Raw genomic sequence first — 12,535 nt, 5'->3', positions numbered from 1 at the left:
AATGTTACTGCTATCCACCTGGTTCTAGGTGGGCCTGTCTGAACAAGGGGAGTTAGACCAGGTGACCTCCAGAGGTCCCTTCCAACCTCAACCATTCTGGTATTCTATTGTAGGCTATCCTTTTAATGGATTTTCTTCCTTAAGAATACAGATTCCTTTAATATTGAGTGCTTAATTCTATTCAAACAAGTAATTTATGGAATAAGAGCAAATTCATCAAAATGTTTTGTCATAGGACTGAGAGGGAACAGAGTATTTGCTTTATCTAAGTCCAGCATGCCTCTTGTGTCATATTGCATGCTTAAATATTACAAGATTATACAAAGCAAAATATTGGTGATATTAGCAATATTTTCTGTACTGTCATAACTCCTCCACACTTCATCTCCTAGGTCAAGGTTCATAGCAGGTAATATGATGTTTTTAGAATTTTCAGCAGCAGCCAACATTTCAATCTCAGCTTTATTGTTGAAAAATAAGACAATTGTTCATTCTAGTTCTTTTACTTCCACATAGAAGTTCCATGCATGGTTCTACCTCAAATTAATTTATAGTTGATGCGTTGTTTTCATGCAAAGTTTTTGTACTGTGGAACCTTCAGTGTTCTAAGAAAAGTTTGTAAATTCCTGGCATATCAAGCTTCCTTGTTTAGATACAAGGCATCTGGCCTGTTTTCCTAGCCTGCAGAGAACTCCTGGTAATATCCAGCATTCTTTCAAATCTGATTTGGTGGATTCTTTTGATGTGAAACTTCGGAAAAATCTAAATAAAATGTTCATTGATTATGCAAAGCTACCACTGTTTGAAGCCTTCTCCCTCTGTCTGGGGCCAAATGCAAGACCCCATCTTTCTTTTTGAGGCTTTTTTGTACCTTCTATAGACATTTAAAGGGAATACTTGGCCATTTCCCACCTGGGTCTGATAGTAACAGGGTTCACAAGACACAGGTCCTTGGCCCATCCTGCTTAACATAGTAATGACTCAGCAGATAGCAATGCAATAGTGATGTTCTTGAGTTTGATATATTTTAAGTGTGTTTAATCTGTAACTCAACAAAAATCTTTTTGTTAAAGAAAGTGAGAGAAATGCAGGCTAAGCTTGGTGTGCTCTTTTTTTTATTTTTAACTTGACTTTAATTAGGCAGCTCATTTCTAAGTCCTGAGACTTCAGAAAGTGATAATTTCCAGTTCCTGAAAATGCTATTATGTCTTTCTGTTTGATGCAGATTAATTTTTTTATCTTATATTTTCCACATTAATTCACTTAGAATCCATGAATATTAACAGTTTTTACAACTATAAAAGAGCACATTATTTATCTAATTATCCTTCACACTGCAAGCAGAACACTAGGTTTAAATATTCATACACAAGTCATGCTGTGTGTAGGGGGTGTTAAAGCAAAAGTATGTTCTTTCTCTGTAGCTTCACTCTTGCAGCTGACAGAGCTACTTATTTCAGGTCAGACCCTGGTGTCCGGTATCATTAACCTTCTTTCCTACTCCAATCTCTTCTGTTAGTAACTTAACCTTCCCCACTTACACCTTCTTTTTTGGGCACGATCAGCTGAAACCAAGATAGGTAGATAAGTCCTTCTACAATAGTGTTGTAGGCTGTAGCACCTTTGCTCTTGCCTGCGCCTTTTTTCTCAAGCACTTCTTGGCATGGCCTGCTTGTGGCTTTAGTCTGGAATGAATTTATTTATAGGCAGTCCTACATGCTGAAGAGGAGGCAGCTAGTTATCCAGGCGATAGGAAGAAAGTATCCCTTAGTTTTGTTCAGCTGTACTCCATACAGCAATCCTCCTAACTCTCCCTTTCCACTGCCAGCCATGCAATTATGTTCACTGTGAGCATTTAGCATTTTCATAAGAGGGATGCTGGTTTGCGAGATGGTTTGCCTTTTACCTTCAGCCAGGGTTGTCCAAGAGCTGGCAGAATGAACCATGGAAGGAAGGGTGGAGCCTCTTCCAAGCATAATCAGTGGTTCACTTGCTAGTGCTTGTTCCATTGATTCATTCTAAAAAGCCACCAAAAGTTTGGGGTGGGAGTGATGGGGAGACTAAACAGGAAGAATTTGAGTGTTCTAAGGGAAAAAACATTTAGGTTGTGTAGCACAATGTCATGCCTAATACACAAAGTAGGTCTCACAAGACCAGCGTGAGAAGTAGGAGGTGGCAAGTCTCTCAGTGTGCAGCTCTGATGGAGCTGACTAGCCCTCGTGTACCAAACTAAAAAGGCTATTCTGTTTCTGGAATCAGCTGATATCTCTACATACCTGTACAAATGTCTGTACAGTGCTGGTAAATTGTCTGTGAAAACCTCCAAGGAGAGATGGATACTTAGAATTCTTCCTCCTTTAGGGAAGTTTATATGGATGTGTAGCAAATAAAAATGAAAAATCGGACAGCTTGCTGTAGAGTATACATTATCTGGATCAACTCTGTTGCTTGTGTTTCCCTGAGTCTATGCCAGTGCAGGTGTGGGAGAGTCCTTTGGAGTATAAGATTACTTCGAGTTAAATTTTATCTTGCTGAGGTATTTAGGCTCTGGCTTTGTCCTCTTCCCTGACTTAATCTTCCTTCATAATATTCTCTGGTGTGGCTTTTCTTTGCTGCCCCATGTGCCTCTACATGGAAAGATGCTGACTACTGATTAGAGCAGTTTAGCTTACTGTACGACACTCAGGGTAAGATGTGGTATTTTGGAAGGAGAAACATGCTGTTTGACTGTAGTATTTTATAAGGTGATACTCTTGCTATTTTCTGAACCTGTTTTGTAATTGTTATTTTACTTTTCAAAATACATTTATTTTTAGTATGGGGAGAGATAGAGTGAATGACTCTGTTCCCAAATCACACACTGTTGCTTTTGGAAGTCTTCGGTCTTTGCGAGGGTGATTTTTATTTTCCAGATACAGGGAAAGTTCACCGACTGCTCTGAAACCTATTTGGTTTATAAAGCAAATATCTGAACAGAGTGAGGCAAGGATATAAATATCAGATGTGCTGAAAGTTACCTTCCGCAAAATAAGACTCCAAAAGCCTAAATATTGACCTAAATTTTCTCAAAACTTATTCAGGCTGCAAAATTTTGCTTAGGAAAATGAGGAAAAATATGGTTGCATTTCCAACATCTGTTACTGTATGTTACTACCCTGGAGTCTGTTGTGCTTATTGCTGCTGACTGATATCTTTTTTTTCAGAAAAATTAAAATGCTCAGAAAAATTAAAATGCTCAGAAATTGGCCAAACTTGAAAAGCAGATGTAGTTTGTTAACTTGACCTCTTTAAAATCAATGGAAGACTGGCCTTTGACTTCATTAGGGCCGGGAGTTCACCAGTGATTCCTTTAAATAAGGGTACAGAATGCTGCTGGAAATCCTAGGGGAAAAATGCTCTGCATAGGCATAACAATTTTGGTAATTGTATTTCTCTTTCAAAACAGTCTTTTTTTAAAAGCAATTACATTGCATTTTTCTTAGTAATAACATTGGCTTTCAAAGAAAAATTGTTTCTAAACCACCTGTATATTAAAAGTGACAGCTAATCTATACTTGTTCAGTAAATGAAAGCAGAGGCATGCTGAATTACATGAACTAGGTAAATCCTTTTTCTCAACTTTAGAATAATTTACAGCTTTGCTTTTAGTGGTGCATTTTCTGAGCAGGTTCAGCTCTCCCTGAGTAATTAATAACTCTTAAGCTGTCTGAATAGTTTCCCTTGAGTTGCATCCTATAATGTGTCATATGAAAACAACTTGAGGCCTAATGTAACGTGAAACTGTATAGTGCATCTTAATGTGATTTGAGGAAGATAGATGGGAAGGAAATTATTTCTTATTCCGAGTAGCAAACAGCTGTTCTTAGCTTTTATTTGAAAAGAATGTAAAATACTCTTTCTAGACAGAGATTGGTAAATTGTTCTAGTTAGTTGTTTCCCCTTCTCCCATTTTGCCAGTCCAGTTAGGCAAAAAAAACTGAGAATCAAAAGTATAGTAATGTGATGTAGAAATTTTGAGAGTAATGTGGAGACTTTTTTGTATTTGGTCACCTAAGCTTTACTTCTTTCATTCATAATGGATCTCTGTTTAAATCCCTTGGCAAACATGCAAAGGTTAAGATTTCACTGTCTCTGTCAATGTAGTACTAAATAAATCATGACCCACCATAGGAAAGTTGTTTAAACTAACTCCTTGAGCTCTGGTCACCAAAGTATTGTAACATTGTCATGTTACAAGTGACATATACCAGGTAATGGTATATGTCAGCTGGAGAAGATATGTCTTGCCATAAACTCTAAGCATCTCTCACTTCACTCTCAGGAAATGTAAGTTGGCTCATCTTTCACTTCTTGGAAGATATTCAGCAAGCCGAAGGCTTCATTGATACTTGTAAATACGGAAGTTTATCATATACTGTAGTGTATTCTCATTCGATATGGAACAATTAGTGTTCCTAAGTTTTAAAAATAGATGCTGCTTTTCCATTAGTTCTTTTTTTAAAAATAAAAACAAAAGGTAAATAAAGGATTGCCTTACTAAATTTGATATGGGTAACTCAATGCTGCTTTGCAAAGATAGAACTAAAACTGTTTATAGCACAGTAAATACACAGTTAATTCATTCATAATTACTTCTTTTAGCGTTGTAGCACTAGGAAAACCAGCTGGTATCTGCATTTCAGAAATTTTAAGGACTTACAAGGAAACAAATGAATAAGCAAATATTTTGTCAGAAGTCAGTCTGTACTTGATCACAGGAAGCAGTGGAAGGTGTGCACAAGTAGGGTTTTAAAGTTCATGCTAAATTCCTTTGATTGCTCTTTTAGCAAGCTCATAATGTACAGTTTGTACAGTGCTTGGGCCACATCACCTCATTTTTAGAAATATTTGTGGTTACATTTGATTTGGTAAAAAAGGAGAATGCAACAGAAGCCTTTGCAACTCTTGAGTATACGTGTGCTTTGATTGAGTGGCGCATAGTTGTTGCAGGAATACTACTGTGTATTTATTAACATTCTGGATGCATCTGCTTGGTGCTCCAACCTGTGGAACATAAAGAAATACCTGAATGTCTGGATTTGTATGGTATAGATGCAAGATCTAAAAACTGCTATTGTTAGGGATTTCCCTGCTTGTTGTCTTTGGTCTCCTCAATCTGCCAGCTGAGGCCTCTAATTTACAGTACACCTCCATCCAGCAGGCTAGGGTTCTGTAAATTCAAGACTGTGCATTTAGTTCATGTGCTCCAATTCCTGTTATTGTTCTCAGCAGTTTCCATCAAGGGCGTGTTTCACTTTAAGAACACAGTGCTCCATTCATCAACTTTCATTTTTTATTATATACTACTCACAATATGGACAAGGGGAGAAAATAAAACTGTCTAAATACCACCTAAAGTACAATTTAGTATAATTTAGTCAGACTTCAGGCGTCTCAGTCTCAGAGAATGACTCAAATGGCCTTCTCGCAAGCACCACCTAACCCCTGGTGGCACCTAAAATGAATAACTTTGGACAACAGATTTCCTTTGGCATCTAGACATAAGTTCTAGGGAAGCTCAGAAGCACCAAGGCTTAAGCAGCCTGGCATGTAACTCCCACCCAAGTTTCCTTGTGACTCTGAGATGCGTGTAGAGATGCCTGAATGCTGCATGTGTCCCAGAGGTGCCTAAACCATTTACAATGCTTAAATCACATGTAATGAGTTTGAATAGCATTGAATTCAACACAAATCACAGAAGTCATGAGCACTCTCAGTGTAAAAGATAGAGAGGGCACTGTCAACAGCCTTAAAGTTTAGAGCAGTTGTCAAGGAAGGGTATCAGGTTTGGATTGTCTGAAGCTAAGGAAGCTCAAAAGGAATGGGAGAACTTGAATGTTGTCCCATTGTTAGGGATGTTTCCTGGAAGAGGAAAATCCCAGATTCATGTTTTTACTCCCCAGTCTGATTACGTATTTTGGTTCAGACACTTTTGTCCAAGCGTGCAGTAGTTGTATACCAATTTGTACTGTTTGTTGGCAAGGCACTGGAACTCAGAAGGTTGTGGATTAATCTCCATCCTTTTGCAGACTTTCAAAACTCAGCTGGGCAGGACGTAGAGTAACTTGATATAATTTTGAGGTTGTCTCTGCTTTGAGCAGGAGTCTAGATCCATTGGTCTCCGGGGGTATTTTCCAAACTTAATTATTTTGTGAATGTAACTGAATTTTCCTTGGTCCATATCTACTGAAATATTAGCTCGTTAATATCAGCATAGTTCCACTGGGAATTAGTTGGACCTTGTCTGCTTTTCTCATTTCTCCCAATAGTTTTCTCTGTCAGTGTAAAGACAAGAGAAGCTAAGGTGAACTGCTGTCCTTTTTCATAACACTGGCTCATTCCTTAACTCCTGTCCTGTTTCCCAAATGGTTTGATAAACACTTAAGGGAGATAATTTTACATTATGTGTATTCATACACAAACCCCATTTTTAATTTTTTTTGAGAAAATCCTGAAACAAACACTTAAAATTTTAGACTAATATTGTTAGTCATTTAGATAGCTCTTAAAGTGTCATGGAGGCTTACAGTAAAAAGCAATGACAATGGTGGGGACAGGGAAGTGCTCCATATTTACTAGAATACCTACTATGTCCAGAAACTACTTTCATTTCTTTTGCGGACTTACCATACAAACATGGTTTCCCCTCATTTCATTTGATGAAGACTTCTATTATTTCCCTTTTCTGGTTGTCTGCTTTTTGCACAGTAGTGCGAACTCCCCTGTGTCTCCCAATATTCAACTTGGCTGGGAAGTTAATTGATTTTGGAGAGCTAATCAGGTGCTCCCGCAACCAGATATTCTGTCTAGTTTACAGCTGTAGACCTGAGATTCGATCCCCTTAGCTTGCCTGGGGTTGATCCCATGTCCATTCATGAGAAGCCCTCATGTATTACTGATGCCCAATGAAGGTATTTTCTTTATAAATCATAAACTAATTCTTTGTGCTACAATTTCAAACAGGGTAGTATGAAATCTACCTCTATGTCCTGCAAAGCCTAATCACTTTTGCCTTGCCTTTTAACATTGAAACATCTGTAGCTGTACAATAGAGTATATGGGTCCACTAACAATGTGGGAGAGCAGCCAATTTGGTCCTGGGATAAAACAGGAATCAGCTGTGGGAAATCAGCCAAAGAAGTGTGATTCCCACATAAGGGACTTAAATAGGTGTTAGTCCATAAAGAAGCATGTTGGCAGGAGTTGGAGCAGCCTTCTCTACAGAGAAGGCGTTTTTCCTGAGATCCTGAGTGAACTTAAGTACGCTGATTTCCAGGAGGGTTGTGGGGTTATCGTCTTCTCAGCTGGTGTTTCCTCTTTTCTTTCCCCCCTGTGTTTTGTTTTGGTTTTATTTTTTTTTAAGAAAGCCTTTATAGTGCATTACTGTGTAATTATAATCCCATTTGTATTTTGTATATTAGAACTAAGCTGTTTACCTCACATGATTGTTGGAAGAAAAATGGAGGAATTTTTTCTGCTACCTCCGCCTCTCAGATTTCCTCCATTCTGATTCAGGGAGTGCCTTTTGCAATGTGGCTTGTTGGGCAATCCTGGCACTTTTGAGCAAACAGCAATATTTAAATTTTAGCTACTCATGTGCTTGTTGTTTGCATCTGTGGTTTTCATTTGTCTCACTTCTGTCTTAGAAAAGAATTAATTTAAAATGCAGTAGCTTGAAAAGAAGAAAGTTGATTTCACCATCCTAATTTTAGTACAGAGTTAGTGCCTATTTAATGATTTCTGAAGTCTCAAAGTTTGTAGAGTTAACTTACAAGCTAATTCTTTTTGTTGTTGTTGATGTGCAGCATCCTATGAGGTAGGTAGCAAGTCAGACTTTTTTTAGAGGTGTCAACATATCTTAGCTAAGAAAGGAATAACAAAATTGTACAACAGCAAGTCATTAATTCAGGAATGAATTCCCTATTTTTGTTTAAGTCTGTTAAAGTCTAGCTGTTCTTATACTCAAGAAGACCAAGTCATCGCTAATGGAGGTCACTGGAAGAAAACCCTGGTCAAAGCAGGACCAACTTAAATGTTAGATCAGGTTATTATGAGCCCTATCCAGCTGCAGTTTGAAAGTCTCCAAGGATGTGGATTATTCCACAAATCCTTTAGGAAACTTATTCCACTATTCCAAGCATTAAATTTGTAAAATCAGTATTTTAATGTGTGGCGTTCACTTTGCAGCAATTCTTTTAAGGCTCCTGTATATAGTAATAACATTTTTTTAAAAGATCAGACACAAAATTCATTAGCAAAATTTTCAGCCAATTATTCTTATAAATAGACTGAATAGTACTTTTGAGAAGAGTTACTTATGAATACTGAAGCCTGTGAATTTGTATGAGTGTGAGTGAGCATTTGGCTCCTTGTTTTCACCAAATAGTATTTGTGTTCATTCCTCTTAAGAAGTATTTTTGTGCATAAGAATAACAGAAAAGAAACTTTTTTTTTTCCTTCTTCCTATTACAGGCAAGTATTTCCAAATGGGCTTCCTCAAGAATACTCTCTGGTTGCTACGTTCCGTTTACGGCGAAATACCAAGAAAGAGCGTTGGTATATATGGCAAGTTTTAAATCAGTATGACACACCTGAGGTTAGAGTTGTCTTTGATTTATTTTTTTCATTAAGTTTCTTTTTTCCCCCCTATACAATATGACAAATGTATCTTAGTGGATATTTCACCACTGGATGTAGCTACAGCTCACGTGGAATAGAAAGACTGCTCTGTAATAATTGATGATTTATCATAGGAATGACAGAAATTTAACAAAATTTATTGAGTTAAGACTGCAGACTAGGATAAGGCAGCATGTTATGATTTATACCTCATCTGTGTTACATAAAAGTTACATAGAAGAATGATTCAGAATGTAATTCTTGCCCAGCCTATGTAGTTGAAGTATTTTTATTATATATAGTTTGGTTTAATTCTTACACACTAACTTTTAAATGACCACTTCTTTTATTTTCTTTTGCTTTTAGATCTCTGTCCTTCTGGATGGTACAAAAAAGGTTGTGGAGTATATGACCAAATCTGCTCAGGGAAATATACTGCACTACACTTTCAAGAGTCGAGAAATTTATCCATTATTTGATCGACAGTGGCATAAGCTTGGTATTAGCGTACAGTCGGGGATAATTTCCCTTTATTTGGATTGTAATTTAATTGAGAGAAAGCAGACTGATGAAAAATTCACCATTGACTTACAGGGAAGGACTCTGATTGCTTCTCGTGCAGCAGATGATAAGCCTGTAGATGTGAGTAGTATGAAAGGAAAACCAGATACCTTGAAATAGTGTTTTAGCTGTACTTTTACTAACACCATCGTAAGCAATTATGTAGATAAAAGATTCAAAACTGGTTATTCATTCTGAGTGTGCATCCTTAATTTGAAATCCTTAAGTCTTTTTCTCTAAACAAGACAGCAAATCTGTTACCAAAGTAACTGCAAAAACTCAGTCCTGATTTCAGGAGTCTATTTTTCTGTATTCAGTTTGGAGTAAGAGCCATGTAGTTACTGTAGACATGTTGTTAGTACATTTTCAGATAACATCCAGTGGGGTGTTTTTTTCCAATTTTTATGAGATTTATTTTTAAGTTTGTGTCAGTCATGGCCTGATTTGTCTCTCTGTGATAAAGAGGAGACAAAAACAAATTAAGGATTTTTTGCCTCTATCAAGATCTTATCACAATTCAGGGCAATTCAGCTGTGGAGAAATAAAGCTGCACATTGCTCATAGTTGTTGCTTCCTCCTCGAAATGGAAGCAATTAGGAAATGTTTGGAGATTTGTTTCCTGCAGCCTTTGATGCAAGAAATACTGAAGGCAACTGATAATCTGAGCAGTGTTCTGGAGATGCTCTCCTCTGTTTCCTCATGCAGCGAGCTCACAGCAAGTAATTTGAAAGCTCCAGGAAATGTCAGTTTGCTTTAAGGACACTGACATCCAGTTACCAGCTTTAAAGTGTCTGGCTTGGAAACTATAGTGACCATCTGAAGGTTTCAGCTATATTATGTACACTATACAGTTCCAGATGAAAATAGCACATTGTAACTGTAAGCTAAGCATTGTGGGAGGAATCAGTCCTGTAAGGCACTAAAAACTTTGGCCTGGACTCAGCTTTTATTTTACAGGGCCAAGGTCATGCTTTATTTAATTTTCTAAGACTGTCTTCAACTTTATTTGAAATGTATTTACCATCTACTCATTTCAAAGCAGCATGCAGGAGAAGGAGAAAATTCTCTCTCTCTTTTGTTGGTTGTGTGGCATGGGCTGAATAATTCTGAGTGGAAGTTGTCAGTTGGAATTTCCACAGTTGCAGGAAAACATTATGGGCATAAAGCTGTAGAAGGTGGCAAAGCGAATCTTGTACTGATACTCACTCTTCTAAATACCAAGTGAAAGGAGAGAATAAGAGGATTCAAAGCAGATGCAGAAAAAGGCATACAAGGGCAAGGTTAGCTAGTCAAAATTAACTAATTAGATGCTGTTCATTTTACAAATCCACTCAAAATCTATAGAAGAGAAGCATTTTTTTACAGAATTTGTGATTTTTGTTCTTTAAATGATTTAATGGCAAGGTCCAGGCAAAGAGCTGTTCAAAGGGGTGGATGGTATATGTTAGATAGAGCTTATTAAACCTTTACTCTAGTTCACTGCAGGAGAAAATTATGTTCCTAAAGAAAAGGTTTTTGGAGGATATCTGGAGGGCTAAAATGCATATGTAGCATAGTGAGAGCAGTACAGAGGAATGCAACTTGCATGAAGATAAATTAAATCTAAAATGTGGTTTGCATCAAGGTAATTTTGGTCCTTAAATGATGAACTGTGTACTTGCTTTGGATTTGTCTGTTTTTTCCAGCATTTCAAAAATATGCAGTGTTTCAGACAGAAAGTTTATTAGGCCATGATAAGAAAATCCATGCTATAAGATACTGTATTTTACATCTCATATTGATCTCTCTTTTATTTCTTAATAGATTGAACTTCACCATGTAGCAGTTTATTGTAATCCAAAACTTGCGACAGAAGAAACATGTTGTGAAATATCTGCAGATCTGGTAAGTTAATTGTTAAAAGGCAAATGTTAATACAAAAGTAATTGCTTCATTGTTTATTCTTTGAGAGTTGTAAAGACATTTCGATAGGAGTGTTAGATTAATTATCTCCTAAACATTAATCCTGTATCTGGAGTCATGGTACGTTGCTTCTTGCTGCCTAACTAGATGACACAGTAGACCTTCAGTAAAAGGCATTAGATGCTGCTGGTGCTTTTTTAATGCGTTGCTTAACATTGGTTAATATCTAATTAGTAACTGAGGAAGTCTCAAGAGAGTAGGAAACAAATCACCACGATGACCTGAGAATGGCTTCAAATAGCAGAGGCAATTTTAGTAACATTTACATCTAGTGAAGCGTTACAGATGATAAGCAAAGCCCATGAAAGTGTCTGCATGACAGTGGAAGGGAAGAAAAACAGCACAGTGTTGAGGCTGTTTCCCTTATTTCAATACGCTGATGTGGAGGGAAGAGTGTTTCATAATTAGCAAATACCTTCTTCTTTATAATGCACATGCTGAGATATATACGTTTAACGTAAAGAAAAATGTGATTTTGAGTTTAGAGGGTTCGCTTTTCTCTTTTGTTTTCATAGACAGAATCAGTATAAATTGGAAGACACTAACTATATAAATGCATGAAATTGCAGATGTGATTGTTTTGCTAAGTGAAGTCTACTTGGAGAAAAAAAATGGAAAAAACCCTCAGAAAACATTTAAAATATCGGTCTGGCAGTTATGAGTAGTCTTTAAGAGCGGGCTCCTCTGAGATAGCAGGCGTACTACCACCACTCAGACTGCTGTCAAAGAAACCCCTCACAGTATGCAGAAGAACTAATTGATTCCATCTACAAAGAAATTAAAGTAAAAGGTACCTAGACTGGAGGGATTAAGCTGCCTAAGAAAGAGAGGAGCAGAAGACTTTGTGGGAATTGACAACTGACAGGAGCTCAGAAGGATGGAAGAGGCTGATTCTAATTTACCAAGGGAAGTTTCAATTTGAAATAATAAGTTATTGTTCAAGTATATTTCAGAATTTATTCCTGATAAATAGTTCAGGCTTTCTCTTGAATGTATAAGCTCATGAATAAGTGAAATGAATGATTTTTTTTTTTTTGTGTAGGTTCCACTTCATGCATGCAAATAAGTTTTATTTAGCGGTTACAACACAGTAGCAAAAAAGTAAAAACAAACCCTAATTAAGAACACAGAAAGGTCAAGGATAAGCTTTTAAACTTATTGACATCTTAAACTTCCATTCAGGTATATAGCTAAAATCACTATCAGTTGCATGTCTTATGTTAAAGATTTTAACCATTGTGTACTACCTGTTAATGACTTTCATATTGAACGCAGAATTACTTTTTCTGATTTATTTTTTCATTACTTCCTTACTGCTTATAAGGGCTACATTTTCAGTAATTTAAGGGAAGGA

General features: G+C 36.9%; 1 protein-coding gene across 1 annotated transcript in view; it reads left to right on the top strand.

Annotated features, from left to right (window-relative positions):
* COL19A1 (collagen type XIX alpha 1 chain) overlaps positions 1–12,535 on the top strand; it is a 199,627-nt gene that overhangs the window by 25,524 nt on the left and 161,568 nt on the right. The window contains exons 6-8 of the mRNA XM_069851444.1: positions 8,512–8,635; positions 9,025–9,300; positions 11,023–11,103. Coding sequence (XP_069707545.1) covers positions 8,512–8,635; positions 9,025–9,300; positions 11,023–11,103 — 481 coding nt within the window. The remainder of the gene's footprint in view (positions 1–8,511; positions 8,636–9,024; positions 9,301–11,022; positions 11,104–12,535) is intronic.

Source organism: Phaenicophaeus curvirostris, chromosome 2, assembly GCF_032191515.1.
Source record: "Phaenicophaeus curvirostris isolate KB17595 chromosome 2, BPBGC_Pcur_1.0, whole genome shotgun sequence".
Lineage (NCBI taxonomy): Eukaryota > Metazoa > Chordata > Aves > Cuculiformes > Cuculidae > Phaenicophaeus > Phaenicophaeus curvirostris.
The sequence above is the reverse complement of the archived record's forward strand: the minus strand, read 5'-3'. Positions and strand labels throughout refer to the sequence as shown.